Below are 22278 nucleotides of genomic sequence, written 5' to 3' on the forward strand. Positions count from 1 at the left end.
GATTATAATGATTCTGATTCACCCCAACCACCACCAAAAAACACACCCTGTCAAGCTTCACATCCAATGATGCTTAAATATCTCACATACATTTAAAAAAAAAAAAATCAAATCAACATACACGTTTCACTTGAGGTTCTGGTGTGAACATTGCCCTTATGTGTGGAAACACTAATTTTCTATGACATACATTCCTTCAGAGCAATTCAATAAAAATGTGGGTGAAGGTTTTACAAGCAATAAACAGAACAATCAGTCTTAGTCAGATGTGGAAGATTTAAGAAATGCAGAACCCAACCAATGAACAGCTTCATTAGGCCTTTTCATAATTAAATGATATTGCTAGAGCTGGAATACAGGGAATGTTCGCCCTGAAATTAGAGGCATTCGTCATTTTACCACCTCCGTATACCCTCTGCCCATCAGTCCATACACCTTGGGACAATGAACCAGCCAAAAGTTGAAGTTTGAAAGCAACCAGAGAAATATTGCATCGCTTCCATCCATCTTGGGAATTCTTCCCTTTAAGTGCTGCTTCCCTCAAAAGTTATCTTTGCCCAAAGTCTAGGGCAAGAAATACATAAATATTCAACCATGACGCAGAGGCAGAATTAAAGTCTGATTTCTTGCAAGCGAATTTTCAGAGCTAGAAATGGGAGTTATGCTATTTGTATGGGAGGCACAACATTTGCTGGAAATTCTTGGGCAGTCTCAGTCCTTACATTACTTAAAGAAGGCACAGCAGGCTGGTTTTTAGAGATGTCTAAAATGTTAGTCTTATTTACTGCTTCCACAGTGGGACCTTCAGAAATGTGCCATTATAAGCAGAGAGAAAGGAAAGAAACCCAGGGACGATGTTAAATCTCTTAAGATTTTCTGCATCATAACTTTCAGGAAGGGCCAGTATGAGATATCAAGTAACAATTTTATTGTACCCATTTCCCTTAGTCAGCATACACAATCAGCCAGAAATGCAGACCTGCAAAGATTTATACCACCCAACATGCTTCTTCCTAAACAGAGCTCCCACCAATTGGAAACAGTGAGTGACAAAAGTTAGGAAGTGTTTGCCTACCTTTGCTTTCGTGAAAAATTTGTGTCTTAAAAGTTCAGCAGCTGTTGGTCTATTAATAAGAGGGAGGAAAAAAAATGGTTATAAAAGCTGCTTTTGAAGGCAACTGACTTGTGGCTTGCCCCACGATTGCAGCCTGCTTACAACAAGGAAAGCCGAGTAAAGCTCGCACCCTTACAGTAGAGTTGGCCTTTTCTTTAAAACACATTTCCAATAGCACAAGGCAAGCTGTGGCTCGGGTTTACCCTGCTTTAAAAAGATAAACTTGTCAAGAAAAAACTACTCACATTCTGATGCTGAATTCAAGTATTTCAAGGTATCTATCTTTTTTTTTTTTTTTTTTTTGAGAGATCACAAAGAAATGTCCTGCGTCAAGTGACAATGAAAGATCAGACTACCACGGGAACAGTGCAACATTGATGTTGCACCATTAAGCAAGAGCTTTTTTTCTAGTTCCATTAAAACCAAATGAGATGATCCATCTTTGCCAAATGGAAAAGGTCAAAAATCAGGAGGGAAAGAAATAAAGTTAAGCATATTAAGTGCTTGAGACGTGGGAAAGCAAAGATGTAGTCAAGGGTTCACAGGGGTTTTCAAAAGCTGCAAACCTCTGTGAAAGGATAATTTACACTGCTGAAAGAAATATAAGCAATTGTGTTTAATAGTGACACGCTGAAGTTAGATCCTTACTAGCATTTTATTAACTATAGTATTACAATTTATAATATGCTAAAAGAGAGCTGAATTGGGAAGCTCCTGTTCCTAATTAAAACAGTGTTACAAAACACTCCTCTCCTGTTCACTCGGGGTATACCAGGCTTCTACAGCTGCAATAAACTCTGCAGTGGGGGTGTAAATCTGTACTGGTACTATCTTTGCCATACAAGCCGTTTCCTGTAGGCAGACCTCTAGCTTCCCATGAGAGCAGTGGGTTTATACCTGCACAGAACAACTGGCAATATTAGAGCCTCAGTTCCTCGAGTGAACACCAAGCTGTTGATTACTGGCTGCTAACCTGCATGCTCACTTCAGACTGGTGGGTGTTTGTGGCAGGAAGGAGAGAAAAGTATGCGATGTGTGAAAAAGCGGTAATGTTTAATCCCAGTCTATGTGAGCTCTAGCTCATCATGTACATGATCATGCTGTTAAAAAAAGGAAGAAATGAGAGTCAAACCCGGAGGAACTGGTACCACCCTCTGCCTGGAATCCCATCAGGTTCATTAAGCATGTCAAGTTTAGTCAGTTATAAAAAACTATGCCATTTATATCAAGGCTGTATAGAGCCCTAAAGCGACGCTCCGCTGTACTGGGGAATCAAAGAGAGCCTTAATTATAGTGCTGTATGAAAAGCCTAATCTTCCCCAGCCATGACCTGCTGACTCCGGGGATGAAGAGGGTTTATTTTTAATCTCCATAAATGCTTATGCTTCTTTACCGTGTGGTTTATTAAAAATAACCTTCATATTTTGGAGGATAAAAAAAAGTATGATTCTGTTTGAAAAACTTCTTTCAGAGCAATTTATGGAGGATGTAAACCCAAGGGCTTCACCTCAAAGATGCATTTCAGTTCAAGCCTTCCCTTCAAGATGGGCTGTTACCAGCAGCCACTCTGCACTGAGCTAGCAACCTAGGGAAAGGTTGGGGGGCAGAGGAGGCAGGCGACCCAGAGCTGGCGATGGTTAGTGAGCATTCCTAGATTAGAGCACCGTCATAGCTTTACCTGTAGAAATGTGGCCTTGTACCAGAGAACTTGACTGAGGCTTTAAAAGTTACCACCAAACAAGCCACCAGTAATAACCTGGGAACCACAAGCTCATGTTCTGCTCCACTTCTCACAATGCAGAACAAACTTGCTTATTTGCAGTGAGTATGACTTAAAACCCAGTGCATCTGGACATTTCAAAAGGATATGTATAGAGAGAAGACCAAGGGAAATCAGCTGCCAACATTTTACCTTGCTACTCTCCATAAATAAATACTCCTCATAATTAAGCTAGTTGATCCATCCCTGTTTTTATGAATTTAAAAACAGAAGTTTATCTGAAGAGCTCCTCAGGTAAATATGCAGCAGGCAACCTGTTATTACTGAGACAGAAAAAACCCACTGCAGTTTTAACCAGATGCAAGATGGGAACTACAATGAACTCTCCAGGGGGTATGATACTGGGGAACAGTAGACTAGATGGAGCCGGTGTTACTTCACCAGGGACACGTGCATGTCTAGCCACTTGCACACAGTGCTGAATAGTTTCATAGTTTCATAGTAGCTAGAGTCGGAAGGGACCTAGGTAGATCATCTAGTCCGACCCCCTGCCTTAGCAGGAAAGAGCACCGGGGTCAGATGACCCCGGCAAGGTGCTCATCTAACTTCCTTTTAAAAATCCCCAGGCTAGGAGCCTGCACCACTTCCCCTGGAAGCTGGTTCCAGGCCCTAGCCACCCTGACTGTGAAGTAGCGCCTCCTAATATCTAATCTAAACTTACCCTCCGCCAGTTTGTGACCGTTATTCCTGGTCACTCCTGGCAGCGCACGGGGGAACAGGGACTCCCCCAATACCTGCTGATCCCCCCTGACCAGTTTGTAGCAGGCCACAAGGTCCCCCCTTAACCTTCTCTTGTGGAGGCTAAACAGGTTCAGGTCCCGTAGCCTATCCTCATAAGGCCTGCCCTGCTGACCCCTGATCATACGAGTGGCCCTCCTCTGAACTCTTTCCATATTGTCCACGTCCCTCTTGAAGTGTGGCGCCCAGAACTGGACGCAGTACTCCAGCTGCGGCCTGACCAGTGCCGCATAGAGGGACCTTTGTTAATCAAGAAGGAAAATTTACCATTACACAGCAAGCCTTCTGCATTCACCTGCAGCTCAGAGACTATAGAGGTATCTCAGGCACAACAGCTTTGAAGACCGAGATGTGCTGGGTTTTTCAGTTATGTGCGTGTGTGGAGGTAGCGATGGGGACACCCTTACCTTTTCTCTGGGTCCTTCTGCAGGCACGAGGAAATCATCTTCCTAAATGATTTCCCATACTTTTTCAGCATTTCTTTATCTTGCACTCCAGTCTCCAAAGAAGGGGGATCGTTCTGTAGTGTCAGCATTAACACCTGAAAGAATCAAGTCCACTGTAAACATCTGGGGGGACCAAAAATTCTCCTGAAGAGCCAGGTGTTAGAGACGGCACTTGTATAAACTCCCTGCAAAAAGGCAGAGTGAGGCTTTCTGCCGATGCTCATCGTGACCCCTTACACTTTAAAAAGATACAGGCTGCGGGATGAATGCCAGGTCCGGGCAAATGTCTAGGTCAGCCACACCAGCATGGTGCAGCCTCGAAGGAAGGCAGAAGGGCAACAGTTTTTCTGCCAAGCCTACTCATTTGTGCCTTGAGATGGTTCACGCAAGACCTTAGGTTCAAATGTTCTCTCCTGATCTGCCCGAAGGTGTCTCTTAGTCATAGGAGAAAGTGGGGAGCCAGTCAGAAATTGTGTTAATTATTAATTCAAACAGAAAGGCCACATGGAAGATAAGAAACTCGTGCTCTCACCACCCCATGCACCCGCCAGGTCAAACTGATTTCTTCTATTCAACTCAACGCAGCAAAGGCATTCGAAACGAAAGAAAAAAAAATTGCCCTTGCTTCCATTTTCACTTGTCATTACTGTTGTACAGACTATGCCAATTTTAGAAAGAGAACCAGCACACAATATATTTGAAGACATTTCTACAGCTGTAAAACAGCAATGGCCCATCAATTCAGACAGAATTATACAGGCTAATGAAAATGGAAGTTACATTTTCTAGTGACAATATGAAAATAGAAATTGCTGCCTAGTGACATTTATAAACAAAGTCTGAACTTGCAGTTTGAATGCAGCGAGCCCAGTCCAAAATAACTGGTGTAAAAATGTTACCAACCATCTACAGTCGAATGGGAAAGTACTACTGACAACAGCAGAAGTGGCTGATCTGAATTCATGGCTGCTTTGTTACGAACATTAACTGATCTGCAAACAGCACAGCTGTTCAAGACTTTGTCTATACATGAAAGTCGGAATAATTAAGTGTGTCTATTAAAACGAAACTGTTCTTAGGAAAATGTTTTTTTCATTAAATACCACCTGACAAAACCTGCCTAATTCAGCACTAATCCTGCCATTTTTGCAGAAATTTGACCAGCATTGTAAAGCAGCAATACAATTTCCAACCACAGATTTGACAATCTGGAGTGTATGAAGCGGAATAGGCCTGTCTTTTGTTCACCAAATGCATCTGATAAAGGGATCAGCCTGTTACTTGAACAAAGCGCCCATCACACAGAAATATTCTGAGGTCCAAAGGCTCCAAAAGCACAATCCATCATGCTGTATAGCAAGAGGCAGCTGTTACAATGCCAATGCCACAGATCAAGGATGAAGAGAAAACATTTTTCAGACAATGCAAGCAATGGGAAGCGAGAAAAGAGTTTGTACAGCAGGAACACAGGGAAGGAAGGGACCTCCTGGACTACAGTCCAAAGCCCTAGGAAACCATGTGCATCTTAAAAGGCGGTTACTTTTGTCCTCATTCCAGACCACCTCTCTCTCTCTCTTCCAACACCTTCCTTCTGCATTGCTTCATTTACTTCCATCATACCTTTCCTCAAATCAGGTTGCATGTAGAAAAGCCTTCCTGTTTTGTAAATGTGGATTTAAACAAGCAAAAAACAAAACAAACAAACAAAATAAATTAAAAAAAAAAAAAAAAAATCAAACCCACTGCTCTCTATCCAAGCTGCTCCATTACTGCACAAGAGTAGGTTTGGAGCAAACCTCCCCCAGCCTTCAGCAATCCCACCTAAAAAGATATTAAATACGCAGATCCTGGACTCCGAAGATGCTGTTCTAAGTCACCCTTCAAAATGGTATCCAGCAACAAGACCCGCCAGAACCTATAACAGGAAATGCCACCTCTCCAAGTAAATTAACCAAGTCACCCACCTTGAATACCCAAGGCTGAGACCATCAGCTCATCTTACTTGGGCTACTCAACAGACATGAGATCAACTTGCAGCCTCCAGCTAGGCTAATGCTCCAGCCAGTCACATCTACAGCATTATGAAGGGCAAAATTCAAAGTTCTGAAAACTAAGATATGAAGAAGCAGCCTTTACTCTTCCCCCCTGGGGCTGACAACAGCCTATGGGAATGGTCCGCAAGAACTCAAATGGCATCCACTCAGTTAAGATCTGGGCGTGTTGAAGTAGAGAGGGATTACTGGAAACAGTTTGGCAGAGCTGCGACTGACATTCATCTGGATGGGCCATGTCCTTCTCTGGCGGTGTGAGTCCTAAGACCTCCTTCCATGTGTGGGTACCTGGAGGAGTCCGGTATGCCTTAGCTCAGGAGTCTTCTTGCCATGCCACATCAACCGTTACGAAGAAGAAAGCATTTAACAATGGTCAGGTGAAAGACCAGTGGCATCATGTACATAAGAGTGACGGGACTGTAAAACTTCATTGTTTCCGTGGAGCAGGCTGAGAGTTTGGCTGAAAAGCAGGTGCGTATACAAGTCCTGTTCAGTACAGTTCAAAGGCAGAGTGAGCATGTGAGCTTGGGGCACTGCTCAAAGTGCAAGTGTGGCAAGAAGGTAATACACTTCCCCACCACACTCAGGTGTGGCTTGAATACCCACCCTTGAAGGCACTGCCTTTCAATTTTGCATGTCCTGGTTTTCAGAGCACAAGGAGAACGTTGCATTGCACTACTGGGGCACAGCTCGCATGAGGGGGAAGGGAGCAGGTCTTGCCCATCCTTAGAAGGACAGTCTTCCAGAGCACAGTGCATATCTGGCAGTAGGGAGTGTGGTTCAGACACTCCCAGACAAGTAGAGACCCCGTGATGCGGGTAAGGAGGGATGACCATACTGGCTCTCCTCTGATGCACAAAAATAAGGAAGAGGCCTGGAAACAATCAGAACCATGGCTCACAATGGTGGGTGGGAAAAGAGATGCAAAGAGACAGGGTCTCGGGTCCCAGCACACACTGTTCTACTCCTCCTATCTCCCCAATAACCCGCATCAACCCCTCCTTCCTTCCACTATAACCCACCCATCCCCAAATACCCACCTTCCACCCCCCTTTCCCTCAACCTTACCCAAAACTATTCTTCCTCATTCCACTGGTGCTCCATTAAGACCCCTGCACCTCCCCACACATCATTTGTTCTCTGTCCCAAAACAGTATGACTGCCCTCTCAACCTCTCATGCACTCGCATTACAATTGTCCCAAATAATAACACTTGGATTTGGGGCAGATGGCAGCAAGGAAACATCTTGCTTTCCTTCTCTCTATCTCCACTGGCCCAGTTTGTCCCAAGAACTGAACTGAACTGAAGAACTGGCTGAGCACACACCAGGTTCAACGGCCACTGCATTCCCCCCTGAACCACCCAGCTCAAAGAAAACAACCAAGCAACAAAGTCTCTTATTTCATGATGTTGGGATTGCACCTGTATGAAACATCTTCTCAAATTTCTCTCCCACAAATGCTAGCGAGGTGAAATGTCATATTTGGGGCAAAACCCAAGCCATGGCTTCATTCCCATGCCTGTGCAAAAGTAGCAGAACCTGTTTTAAGAAAAGCTGGTTTTCATAGGATCTCTCTCTCAAGAGCCACCTGCTCAAGTCTGGCCAAATTCAGAGCACATACCCCACCCTGTATGATCCTGTGACATTTTAGAGTGCTTCAGTCAGCCGATTAAACACAGGGATTTAAAATGACTTAAAAGGCCACAGAGAGGGTTTCTTCACTAACTACAGCAGCATCGGCACTCTGCTATCATCACTCCTAGGCTTGACTTCAGTGGATTCCCCTACACAATTTTATACCAAAAGGATAATCTCTGCATATATCCCATACTGATTCTGGTGACAGACACTTCAGTGCTGGTGCAGAGAAGTTACAAGCACCTTAAGAAACCTGTCTATAGCAACCGATGCCAGAGTTTATGGGGAGATGAAGGGGAGAAATGATATGATAGGGAAAGAAAAAACTTAGTGACTCCTTATCCAGATGCCTTATCAGATGCTGTTGATGCAACTGATTGTTCTCTAGTCCACCAACATCTGGTCTGCTGCTTTTATAGAAGGCAAGTGTGAGACAGCCTTCACAGCCTCTACAGAGAAAACATATGGATCTGAACAGAACTATTCACTGTTGGAAGCCCACACACAAGTAAAGCAGTTTGCTTAATTTTAGAAACCACTTCCCCATATGCCTTGAAAACTACTGTTTTCTGGCGTGTCACACGTGCAATCATGAAGGGAAGTCTAATAACTGGGCTGACAGCTTCCTTTAAAACGGCCTCAAGAAATGCTAATAATACTGCTTTGTGTCAACGTGAGTAATTGAAGATCATTGCTCACCTTCATTGGTGGGTATTTATGATACGGAGCGGCCCCCGTAGCTAGCTCGATAGCAGTGATTCCAAAACTCCAGATGTCAGCCTTGAAATCGTAACCTCTGACCTGAAAAATCACAACTGACATTACTACACACACACACACCTTACATTTTCTCCCCCCCACCACCCCAAGGCATGCAATGGAGCTTGTACATTTTTCCGGTCTCTTTTCTTTATCCTCAAGTGCTCTAGAAGACACATCTCCCATTAACTCCAGCTGGTGTTGCAACCATACCCAGAGGAAAGACATGCCTTTCTTCCTCCAAGTTCCTTACTGGCTTCACTCAGATGGTACATCAGGTAGACCACATTTGTGGCTCAAAAATGGCTCATATATCACCAAACAAACAATGGTTAGAGCCATGTGGTCCAAAGGCATGGTCTTCAACTGGGCTTTGGCTTCTGCACCAACCTGGAGAATCATTACACCGAAACAGACAGGCACTGCTAGGAAACCGGATCGCCAGCCCTGTCACGTGCCTCGCTAGCACCTTCAAGGCAACTGCTCGAGTAACTCGGCTATAACCACTTCCACTCCAAAAACTAGTCTGAAAAATGTTGCATTGTAAGTCTGTGCCAGCCTCCTGACAGATTCCTCCCTTCTGTTTAATAGAAATCATTAAAGACTTAATATTTTGCCTTCTGTTCAACTGTCTTCCACTTTAGTAGGCATTAGCACTTTCTGCACTTGAGGATGCACAGGATGGCTTTGTTCAGTAAAGCTATCTAGTATTTGCCTTATTTTATTTTATTTTTTTTTTTTAAAAAAACACAAATTTCATATGCCCTCAAAAGTCCTCACTAGAAACAGATTAGGTGTTGACATCTAACTAGCTTTCTCCACTGCAAAGAAAAAGACACTTCAGCCAGAGCTATAAAAATCCAAGCGTTTTGCCCAATTGGAATTGTTTGCTCTTCCTGCTTACTGAACAGACGAGAACAAACTGGAAAAAGCCAGTAGGCTCAAATTTCTTAGCACCAGATAAATCAATACTGTATATACCCAAATCCAAGATGACTTTGGATGTAAGCCAACACCCCAGTTCTTAGATTCTACATATGGGAAATCTATACATTTGTTAGCATTTTCCATAGTTTACAATCTAATTATTGGAAGCTCGTCTTAAATTCATCCTCCCCACCACTGCAGCGATGGACAGCAGTGGCAAGGGGACAGGCAGCCCCCACCACTTGCTCCCATTTCAGTCTGCCTCCCCTGACAGTGTCTATGCCCATACCGCCTGCCCCCTGCAGCCTCTGCCTGCCCCCCGGAGGTGCACCACTCTGGCCCCATTCCCTCCTGGACACAGAGCACATGCAAGCTCAGCAACATCCTGAGCTGAAGCGGTCACTGCCACGTGGTCAGGCAGGGACTGGAGGTTGCATGTGCCCCATGCCCAGGAGAGAATGAAGCCAGAGCTGTACCTGACAGCAAGCAAGGGAAGAGGAGCAGAGGCTGCAAGATTAGATTAGAGAAGAAAAAATTTCTTGTAAACTTCTGTGCCACAAGCTGCCTCATGCTGCATATGGAGCAATAAGGGCAGAGAATTAGATTTAAACTATCACCAAAAAGAAAACCGGGAGCAAAGTGCAGTGCTAAACTTGTAATCGTTGCACACATCCTGCAATATTTTAACCACTTGCAAGTTTCAGATGTATTATAGCAGGGGTGGCCAATCTGTAGCATGCCTGCCACAAATGAGTGGGGGTGGCCTCTGTATGTGAGGCATACTGTATGTGGCACAGACTGGCGAGGGAGCAGGAAACAGCAGCAGATAGGGCAGGGAGCAGAAAGAGGAGTAATGGACTGGGCAAGAAACGGGGATTGGAGTGGCACTCGAGGACAGTGTGGGGCTTGCTTTGTGTCATGCCTAGTATAAAGCACTGGTCCTCCACTGTACTATATAATCCCTGTGTGCAAATATAAAGCGGTTAGCAATTTTTCAGAATTCTAGAAACCTTGATTTTCACCCAAAACACAACAATAACCTTAATTTGTTTATATTTCATGAATTTAGGCCAGCAAATTTTACTCCTTATCTACAGCAAAACATGACTATACTTGGAAACTGCATATTTTGACTGACAAACAAGAAATGCTAGGGTATCACATGTCTAACTGCTATTAAAGAACATTTATGACCTCACAATAAATTTAAAAAATGGGACATGTTTTTTCTGTGCAATCAAGGATATACACTACTTTCATGTCTGCCTTTTAGCTGTAATCCCAGAAATAATGTTTCACAGTGATACCTGCTGGAAAACAGCAGGATGCTCCCAACAGCCTTTGAAAGTCCATCTCCCACTTAATGACTTGTTTGCCATTTAATTTCTTGCAACACACTTACACTAACAGCCTGCACAAGGTCTTGCAAGCCTCCAGGAGTTGTGCCCCAATAAGAACCACTAAATATTTGCAATCAAAGTCTTTTCACTTTCACTACATGACTCTCCAGGGTAAAGACCTTTGTAAAGCAACTTTATTCTTTCAGGTTTCCCCTCTTAAATCTCTTTCCATGACTCTCCACCACAGACACATGCGGGCAGAGTCAAGAGAAGCCCAACGGAGTGCTGCTACATTTTGACCTGCTATTCTACATCCACTTAGGAAAGGGCAGCTATTACTTCCAGTACCTGTTGATTGGCAATTTACAGAACAGCAGGGAGAAACTACAGGCTCCTGTTAAGGCCTCCACAGCTGTGTCAAGATATACAGATGCCAGCTAGGCCCTCGGCAGGCCTGGAGAATTTACCAGGCCAATAAGTTCCAGGTGCATGCATGTGCACATGTGCATTCTTCCTCCCACATCAAACCAGAAGCAAGGAAAACAGACTGGCACTTGTTTAAGGAGCAAATATGACCTTCCACCCTGCCCACTAACCACCATTTTAATTGAGCAGCTATATTCACTGAATCAAAACTATCACCACTGTCTGGCTGAGGAACAGCCCCGGATCTCATCAGCTGTAGGTATGAATAGGAGTGGATGCTAACTTGTACGTAAGTGGTAGGGTGGCCTGCAACCGAGAGTGCTCAAATTTGTCTGCAATGTCAAGGTGGGTCCAGGATTATACTGCACTGTAATGAAACTACCCATGCTGAACTGGCTATGGGCAGTGGCATCCTCAGAAATATTCACCATGGACATCCATGTGAAGCCAGGCTTCCTCAGCAAGAAAGCTTTTCATAAATAATGTAGATGTGTTGCCTCTTTTGCCTCTTAAAGTGTTTGATCCCTGGTAGAAATATTTACCTGTTCCATGACTTCCGGCGCCATCCAACAAGGCGTGCCCACAAAGGTTTTTCTCACTTTATTTCTGGTAATATCACCACCAGTGGCTAAGAATGCGCTAACACCAAAGTCTGAAATCACAAAGGGAAACAGGAAAATTTTTAGCAAAGAAAGCATCCTGAAGGGAGGACATATATATTCTCAGCTATGGCTTACATTCAAGATAGTAACATTTTACAAAGAGATTTCCAAAGAACTAAGAATGATCAACTGAGAGAAGTTAGCTAAAGAACAAAGTTTCATCATCCAAATGATGGAGATACATGATGACATTTACTCCAGGATAAAAGTAGAGAGGACAAACAGCATACAGCCTTTTACCAGTGTGTCACCTTACTTGGGTGTAAAGTTACTCCTCAAAAAGTGAGACGTGAATCAGTGAAATCATGCTGCATCTCAGCTGTCTATCTGCTTCTCCAGTCTATTTTTTCCACAGTAAACTAGATCCCCACTGCTTAGTGATTAGGAGCTCTAATGTCACCTAGCTTGGAAGAGCTGATCACGTGTCTGCTCTTCACTACAAAGCAAATCTAGGGCAAGTTACTGTAGTAATTGTGCCAAGTGTCCATACCAGAGATGAGACCTGTCTACTTGAGTCCATAGGGTACATAAAACTCCCTTTTTCGTTGTGGATGTGAGCCTGAGTACAGTGCGTTTTCTCACTCCGCAGCAAATCCACCAGCAACATGAATAGCAGATTCAATACACACAATGAACAAAGACAAGGTGACCCCTACACTGTAACCAAAATTCAGATATCATGCCTCCAATAACCTTCTGTTCTTCAATCCTCTTTTGTACTTGTATCAGCAAGTACAGGTATGATCCCAACTATTTTTTGCCCCTTCCCAGTCCTCCTCTGTTTCTTTTCCCTTTCTGTGTCTGCACTCATCTTCTCTCAAGTAACTCCCCACCAGCTTTCACCAGCTTCCTTGAGCTCCTAATGATATTATAAACAACACAATAAGATGAATAGGGGCAGACATGGAGCATATGCCTATTAACTTTCTTATCAAGGAATGCAACTTGCTTTAGTCCAGATGTCCCCCGTATTCTAGTTGGCATCACCGCTCTCTTTTGAGGTCAATAATTCTCTAACAATAACGAGGCATGAACTCAGACTACAAAAAGTTATTTATCCTAAAGACTTCCTGAAAAAATGTGCACCCCTCATCTTGGATCTATCCAATATCTGTGCTTCTGCAACCTCAAAGATATAGCTAGGAGCTTTATTTTGCGCAGTGTGCAGAGTCAGTAGAACAAAACAACACCGATTTGTATTCTGTCCAACTGGAATGCTCTCCTATCATCAGGACCACTAGAAAATTACATGTTCGAATAAAGGATTAGAGGTTGTAAATTCTGAAAGTATCACTGGGACCGCATGATTTCATCATGCCAACTGAATGGGCAACACTTTTCTTTTAAACGCAGTGCTCCCAAGCCAACTATATTGTTAATTACTCATCATGTCACTTTAATTAGGTACTTAGGTACCTGGAGCCAACAAGCAATTCCCAAACCAGTGATAAAAGTGATGGTGTTACTGGAATCAAACAGTATTTCCTTATAGCCATCTTGGACTGGCACAGGAAATTCTGTACTGAGAGCAAGGAAGGGCTGCTACAAACAATCCTGGCAACATAACAGTCGCTGGTCCGAAAAGATCTAGGAAATGTTCCCTGGGATGAAGGGACCACAACAGAGGCAGAGAAGAGCCTTCCTAAGCCCTTGCTCCAGGCTGTGTGTTTAGCTTTCCTGTTCTGGACCGCTTGGTAACAGAGCACACAACCACACCGAGAGAGGAAGACATACAAGAACTGCCTCAATTGGTGCATGTATACATGGAAAAAACTAGACCCAAATGAAGAAAAAGCCAGTTAATGTTCCTTTAGACTTGCCCTGTTTTTATCTACATATTTTTAAATCCATGCTCGTCTGTTTATTCCACAGAGCCTCAAAAAAGGCCAGCTCACTACACGGACAGAAGTGCTGCACCGCTAACAAGGGGGGTGGGGTGGGTCTTGCTGAAGTATTTTGGTCCGTGGTTCTACCTTTGCTACCTGGAGTTGGCAGCTCCAGAGACGATCGATGCCGTTTCGATCTCTCAATGTTGAATTGTAGTAGACAGTGGGGGCGGGGGGGGCAGGTGACAGCAGCACAGTGGCAGACGGAGCATGGAGCAAAACGCAGCGCAGCAGATCAGGCAGCAGAAGGGGATTGGCATAACTTGAAGAGGGCACAGAGCTAATCTGTGGCACATCTGCCACAAAAGGTTGGCTCCCACCGTCTTTGAGTCTGGACATATATATTTGGAGCAGTTTCCAAAAGGTACCAACAGTTGTAATTGTTACACAGACAAGCCAGGGTGGCAAATGTTTCAGAACTGTTCCCGTTTTAATACAGGTTCACCCAATATTAAAGCTGGGCCAGTTTTGCTACATTTGTATCATTCACCTCCTGTTCACACATAACAATTAGAAACCAACTGCTACTGCCTTTCTGAAGCTGCTCCAGTATGCATGTCCATAACCCTAATGAATCGCCCACTTTGCAGTCTATAACAGTGCTTCCCTTTGATATCTTCCAACCAACTATTGACCAGTTCCTGCTCCGCTTAACTTGCAAAATCTGATACGGTTCCACAACAAGATATGATAAAATTAGGTGCATTTAGTTTAAACCACAGGATTTCTAATACGATAAAATCATCTTGGTAAATCACTTGCAATGCCACATACGCAATTCAGATGTTTTTCCTTTATCAAAGGGTTCTTATGAACCTGTTGTTTTCAAATGCAGTAGCAATTTAAAATTCTAGCAATAGAGTTTTATCTTGTTTTAGAGAAGTTTTCACACACTCTGGGCACGCATTTTAAATAAAGCACATCACAATATGGTAAGATTATCTTAGCTCAAGTTTCCATGCAGTCATTTTGAGAGTAAAGGAAATGCCATTCAAGGCAGAATTGTTCTGGCTTTAAAAACACAGGCTCTTTAAAGCAGTGTGCAAGCACACACATCACTCGACACATTTCAAATCAAATACAAGACAAGTTTATAAAGCCCATCTTGAAATACTGCCTTTGCGTTTGTCCTTTGAGGTCACTAGAAAGTCTTAGTGGAATTCAATTGGATTCCATTATATGGTTGATTTATTCAATGTTTTTCCAATCAATTTTACTCATTTCCAATTGGCTGAAACAGGCCAGTGCAAAAACTGTGCGCACTATTGTTTTAAAGCCACCACCATAAGCAATCAATTTCCTGAAATGCCATCATGCTACTTTTATTCAGTTCCCGCATTTAAAGAAGAGTATGTACTTATTCAAGAAGCATCTGTAAAACATTAACTAAAATCCTACCCACGAGCTAGAATTTTATTTTCTCTCCTGAGAAAGGAGCAGCTGCATCACTGAATCTGCCTGGATTCCTGTAAAATAGACATGCGATTGGATTCATTTCACTGCCAATGTCAAACATGCACCCGGAAGGGATGAAATTGAACCTGAATAAAAGTCTATTTTCAACGCCAATGTTGTCAGGACTCAAGGGAGCCACAGGAAATTCATGGGATGCAAGATACCTGACAGACCAAGACAAAGGGCAGATAAAAAGGACAAGATATATGGTGCCAAGATTTCTTGCCTTCTTTAAAAAAAATGTAAGTAGTAGGCAATTATTGTAGGCTGATTTCTTTTCCTCTTTAAGTGCTGCTGCTTTTACACGGAAGCAGAGGAGAAAGTGCAGAGCTGGATGATGCATTCACAGTCTACATATTTAATAGTCTGCATATATAAGACCCTTCCCGCTCCTCCACTGTCCCACCTGAGCCTTCCATAAATAATCTATTAAAAAACTTTATAAGCAAGCAAGTTGAGCATCACAAAGTCCTCACATGACCCCAAAAATTTCATTTTTTTTCTGACCGTCAGACTACATGATAGAGACTGGATAGGCATCTGGCTGGGGTTACTTAACCCCAGCGCTCTTTTCTGCCTAGAGCAGGGGGTCGGACCTGATGATCTGCCAGGTCGCTTCCAACCCTAGAAATCTATGTATGACCTATCTTTTAGTTAAGAACTTTAATTATGGAGCCTTAGTGAGGGATAGAGAGACCTCCAGTGATACAACTCTATCATGCCTCTACGCCCAGCAATGCACCTATAAAAAAAATAAAATAAAATACCACACAGCATAAAAGCCTCTCATCTCAGACACTGCACAGGGAGAGTTTCAATTTGCACAGCTGTGGAGCTTTATAACAAACTAGTCTATTCTGGAAGTGAACAGCACGAGCCAACTGGGTTTCATGGAAACTAACTGCATTAGACAAGCTGCTGCATTCTGCTGAAGCCAAAATAGCGTTTAAGGGCTTCAGCAGAGTTAATCAACACTGTTCAATGGCTAGAAAGACCTGGATTACTACCGTGGACAGTAAAGGCCCAACACCTTTCCACTAACTACTTGCTAAATATCAGCAGCATCAGTTATCACAGTTGCTGTGGGGATCCATATGCAATATAAGAGCCAAAAGGACATCAGCATTTCCACACTTCTTTAGCAGTGATGCCCCTTGCATTTCTTAGTCCAAATCTCCAGGACTTCTGAAGAAGCCTAATTAACTAATCCCCTTCCTCACCATCCTTTGGCTGCTTCTGTGGAAGCAGAATTGGAGATGGCCTACTCAACTGGATCAGATCAACGATACTACCCAAAGACCCTGGCAGCAAGATAAGTTTGGATACGTTACAGAGCAAAGATATTGCTGACATGTCGCATAACTCACTAGAAGCAGCTCTGTTCATGTGGGTTTATAGACAAAATGGACAAAAAGATACTCCAGATTCTGTCTAAATTACCATAATATAACCAACGTCCTACTGTTACTCTACATCACATCTTTTTTGAGGGATTTTATATAGTCATCAATGAAAGTGTAGGCTTATGTTTGGAAAGATGCCTAGCATTCAGACACCCAATCTGTCAAAATACAAATTGCTGCGGCAGTTCTAGCAATCCATACTTTTTTTTTAATGAAATAAGAAGTCTAAGTGCTGGAGTGAACAGGAATCAGTTTAAACAATTCATCAATCCAAGTGGGAGGTGCTATGACTGACTCGCAACAGGTGCCGGTGTGTCTATAAGTGAGTCACTAACTGAAATAGATTTTGACAGCTTAAGATGCTGAGATGGTTCATTCAAGGCACAGGAATCAGCTAGTGAAAACATCTATCCCCTAAAATGCCCATTCCCAGCCGAAGTGTCATCTTAAAAAAAATACAATAAAAAATATCATGCATCTAACCTTGAAAAATGGCCACAGCTAAATTGAAACTACATCCTATAACAATAGTAATCTGCCATTGGAAAACATGGATTATGTGCTAATTATGATGAGATCTGAAGTCCAGTACCATAAAGGCCCTCATTGACTTTAACAGGCTTTGGATCAGGCCTAAAACAACATCAGATTCTACTGGAGTGTACTATCTTAAGAAACATATACTGCCTTCAAACCAAACCGAAACAAAAAGTTATTTCTAAACCTGGGTAAGGAAGATGCTATTTCCCAAGGAAACAGGCAGAGGTGCACAGCTGGAAAGACGGAGGTATAAGCATTTTGAAAGAGCCAACAGCTCAAGTGCTTCCCCTCTGCTGCCTTGCATGGTTGATGCCCAGGGACAAATAGCTCTGGTCTTATTAAATGCCTTCCTGTTACAACCTCAGAACTTTGATCGCTGGAGATTATTAAACCTGCCAAGTGCAAGAGAAAGCACAATTTACAGATGGAGAATCAAGTCTGGAATGGTAAAAGGCAAGCAGTTAGACAAAAGTTAAAATCTGTATTTTTTGGCCCATCCTGACCACTCATCTAACCGTCTTTAAAGGACAGTAAATATGTGTAGTGGGACTTGATTTACCAACATGAATTTGCTTTCCCAATATTGAAACAGGGGAAGCTGGGAACTGACAATTCTAGTTATTTCCAGAAATTGAATGTCAAGGTTAAAACACAGCTAATCACTGCTATGCACATTATTTCCAATGTGAACTGTTTTTGCAATAATCTCAAAAGTGCATCCACCAAAACCAATACCATGCCTTCACCGCCCTCCCTGCCCAAAGAAGCTTTGGACCTTCTGATTCTCAAACAAGGTCAACAGTACTTTAATAGAACGGACCTCGACATTGCACAAGTTTCAGAGAGGGCACGTGCAGCTAACAAGATCAGGTACATAATGTGCCCTGAAAGAAGCCGACTACAAAAGATTGGCTATCTTTGTAACTACAGTTATACTGCACTACATTAGACAGGCATAATGCAGGCAGATCATTAAAGATTTTCATATCAATGGCAGGAGAGTTCTGGAGGCTAAAGCAGATCACAAGCTGAGTATGAACCAACACCATATGGAGATCTATAAAGAGCAGTGTCATGAGGAAGACATACAAAAAGTGACTCTTCTGCTCTACTCAGCACTGGTTAGGCCTAAACCACAGCCCTGTGTCTATTTTTGGGTACCACACTTGGAGAAAGCTGAGATTTAGCTAGAGAGATTTCAGAAGAGAGCAACAAAAGACATCCTAGTTCTAAAAAAAACAAAAAAACCCATTAACCTGCAAGAAAGACTCAAAAATGGGTTTGTTAAATCTAGGGAACAGAAGATGGGGGGGAGGCAGCAAGTTTTCCAACGTGTCAGAAGATGACTGCCAAGAGGAAGGTCATACACCGTTCTCCACATCCACTAGAGACTGGACACGTAATAATAGTCTTCCATCACAACAAGGGAGAATTAGGATAGGCAGCAGGTAAAACTTTTGGGCTGTAGGATAACTAAACACTGGAATGACTTTCCAAGGGGGACGATGGAATCAGTCACTGGGAGTTAAGAGCAGGTGAGACAAGTCTCTCTCGGGAATGGTTTAAGTACAGTCGTTCCTGAACTGGGGGCACGCAGTTGAACTGAAGGATTTCTTTACCTCGCTTCCAGGCCTGTTTTCTATGACCTGTACATATCACAAAGCATTTCATTTTATGCTCCTCCATGGCTCTTTAAAAATGGCTTGAAGGCAACAAAGATAATAGTCTCATTTTACAAGTGGGGAAATTAAGACTCAGAAAAAAACTTAATCAAGGCCAGGGTCACATCAGCCAATGATGAATTAGGTCTTAAATCACGATGCCAGACAGTTGGCTTGGCCCACTATCACAAGAGCTCTTGCACAACTCCTTAGCTTTTCCAAGCTTCAATCTGTTAAGATATAAAAGGGGGTGGCAATGTTGAACCCCATGTGGTTCAGTGTTTGCAGACTGGTATTTTAGTGCAATGGATGATGGGCACTCAGAAACAGACTCATTGTCAGTGAGCTGGCATGAATGGATGGAAAGTTACACAAGTGTTGCCCAGCCCTCTATTTTATAAATAGAAAGCAAGAGGCTGGGCAATTTGCCCAGTATCAATTAGTGAGTCGGATGCTGCCCAGGCTGTTTGAAGGCCAAGCCTACTTTAACTACTAGGCAATGCTGCCTATCTAAGCCGAGTTTGCACAAAAGTTGCATTTTAAACTGCTTAAAACATGGCTTAGCTAAAAAGTCTCAGGGACAACAGCAGTCTTAAAATGAAGGCCTGCCAAATGGGAGAGGGAGAGAGAAACAATTCGCCTTCACCATAACATACACGGCTCTTCAACATACTTGACTCTACTACAATTCAACATTAAGAAATCGATGACAGCTTTACATGTGATAATGCAATAATGAAGAGCAAGGGGAACGATGAACTCTGAACCTGCAGCCTCTGTTGAATGTGAGCACCAGACGTGAGTTCAAGTAAAGATGTCAAACTCATTTGGCCCTGTAGGCTGGATCTGGACTATGGGGCTTCTCACAAGCTAAGACAGCCCACCTGAACGCAGGCAGCCCTCCCTGGAAGTTAACACCGCTGCTGCTTCCCCAGATGCTGCACTGAGATCCGAACAGAGATCTCAATGCAGAAATTCAGCAGTGAGGCCAGCACCCAAGTAATGCCACAACCCTGCACCCCCCCTTGAAAGAAGTGCCACAGGGCAGATGACCTACCTCCACAGGCCAGATCTAACACCCAGACCACATTTTAGACACCCATAAGTTAGAGCATTGGTAAAAGATTCGGGGCATTACTCAGGCCTACTTTTATTCTACGTTGGGAAGAGGTTTGCCACTAGTTATAGTTCTGTAGCAAGATGCTTCTGCCTGCACAGCTTATGCTGGCTCCCTGGAGTCTAAACATCAGTGCAAAGACAGCGTTCCAATAAAAATACAGTAATTACTTTGGAAAGGCTGGAATATAAAAGAACGCAGCTATCTCAATTTATACTGCAGCCATGGTCAGAAGACTGGCAAACAATGGTATCTAGGAAAGCAAAGATGTGTTCCCGTAAGTAGATTGATATCAGTCTAGTATGCAGAACTCATGCAAACCTCTATGTGTTACAACTCCCAAATACCCAATGGTTTGCCACTGGGTCCCAGACCCAAGTTAATACTTCTTCAAATAAATAAAAAGTCAAGTTTAGGCAAACTGGGCATCTTTGTGTCTGCTATCGGCAATGTTATGGCACTGCAATGGCACTGCCTGGCAGTTATGCACTTCAGAGGCAAAAAAGGGGTGGGCAGTTAAAAGATACACTTACAAGTAAAAGAGAGAGGCTTTGTAAAAGCTCCATGTTTTTGGAGGCGGCCATGTGAATGCACAGCAGTCATACTTCCAGCAAATGCATCTTGCAACTTCCAGGCTACACCTCCAATCTCCCATCCTAATTCTATTACTTCAGCTTGCACTTTAAATTCAACCCGCATTTGGCAACTTAAAATTACAAACAGAATCTGATCAATCAAGAGAGCTTTAGCTTCCTCGCAAGCTTTTTGCAGCTGCATCAGCAAAAATGTGCTTTACTTTGGATGCTGGCTGCTGATACCAGTGGTTAGAAGATGCTCCTACTAGCCAGGATACCAGATTAAAAATAATTAGATTTTGTATGAGGGTAGAGGCTCAGGGATCCAGCAAGTAGCAGGGCTCCATCGTGCCGAGTGTCCCATGCACAGAGACAGCAGCTGTTCTGCCCCACTGAATTTACTGTTTAACCTGAAATGAGATGCGACAAGCTTCCCTCCTACAGTTTGATGGGAGACAATAGGGTACCAAAGATTAGACCATACCTCCTGCACAACCAGAGATTTATTTGTGGGTTGACTGAATGTTTTTGGAGGAAAGGAAGAGGATTAATTTGTAAAGTAAATGAGATCAATTATCCCCAACTGACCATTATTATTTATTGGATGTTATTTTATGGTCTGTGAGCCAGCTCCCACAGGGGAGTTGTACAGGTTGACGCTGCCTGTACATTCTTCGGCTGCTCAACACTTTCTGAATAAAAGTAGCTTTCTGCGCAAAACTGAGGAAACTGTGCTGAACTTGAAGCACTTCACACAACAATTTAATCAAAATTGGACCCCAAAAAGTCACTGACATGCTTTTCTGTTTACTATCGTTAGTAGTAGTAAAAAAATTAGAATGATGGTTTATGGTTCTCACATTAAAAAAAATAAGTGAAATACATATGCAGCTGAAAAAGCTGTCTGATAAGGTTGTTTTGATGGCATTGAAATTATTTTTTTTAAAGATGAAAAAAACGGTTCAGAGAAATGCAGACACTTTATTCCAAGACAGGCTGGAGGGAAAACCAGGACGCTGGAATTTCCCGCAGAACTTTGTGTTTTGATCAGCTCAGCATCATTCCCGGTATTCAGTCATAAGTGAGCTTCCTTCAGACTGACATCTGCTTTCACAAAGCGGAAAGCACTCTCTGAGGATGACCTTGCACTGCTTAGCTGTTGCCGCAAGTTTATTCCATGAAAGGTCCTAAAACAGGTCCTTGCATCTCTTTATAGCTATGCCTTGTAGGCCAAGTACAGACAGTCAAAAAGCCCAAGGCTGAATCAATTTAATCTTTGCAGGTTAGTCTAAGCTGCATAGACTGAACCACTAAGCAAGTGAATGGACATTCAGTTTTGATTCTGGAAATGCAGCCATATATGTCTGCAGCGGCTCAGGCTGAAGCTGCAGGAAGCTAAAGCACGCCTCCCCGCTCAGCAGACAAGCTTGGCCAAGTCTAGTCCACCTACCCTGGGGGGGCGGGGAGAGAGAAGGTGCAAAGCATCCTGGGATGCTGGGAGACTCTTGAGTTAACTTGCATCTGGAGGGGGGATCTGGGATAGACATTCAGTAAACCAATTTAACCTAAATCATTTAAGTCTGATACTATGTCCAACCAGGTTCATCTTAAACCAGTTTTGGCGACTTTGAAAGTTGTTTATGTGCACTGAACTGCTGCTGTGTACATATTTGACCTGGTTTCTGTCACTTTTACCAGTTCACGTGTAATTTCTCCCCCTAGTCATAAAGGGTATTGCAGAGTCAAGTTTGTATAGCA

The 22278-nt window shown here is 43.1% G+C and overlaps 1 protein-coding gene across 1 annotated transcript in view; it reads right to left on the reverse strand.

The window, feature by feature from the left end:
* The window catches only part of OXSR1 (oxidative stress responsive kinase 1), a 127220-nt gene that overhangs the window by 22103 nt on the left and 82839 nt on the right, over positions 1-22278 (reverse strand). Inside the window, exons 6-9 of the mRNA XM_090047785.1 lie at positions 11764-11873; positions 8469-8570; positions 4040-4173; positions 1076-1124 (exon numbers count right to left, since the gene is read on the reverse strand). Coding sequence (XP_089903911.1) covers positions 1076-1124; positions 4040-4173; positions 8469-8570; positions 11764-11873 — 395 coding nt within the window. The remainder of the gene's footprint in view (positions 1-1075; positions 1125-4039; positions 4174-8468; positions 8571-11763; positions 11874-22278) is intronic.

Source organism: Crocodylus siamensis, chromosome 5 (assembly GCF_052110815.1).
Source record: "Crocodylus siamensis isolate JL-2025a chromosome 5, ASM5211081v1, whole genome shotgun sequence".
NCBI lineage: Eukaryota > Metazoa > Chordata > Crocodylia > Crocodylidae > Crocodylus > Crocodylus siamensis.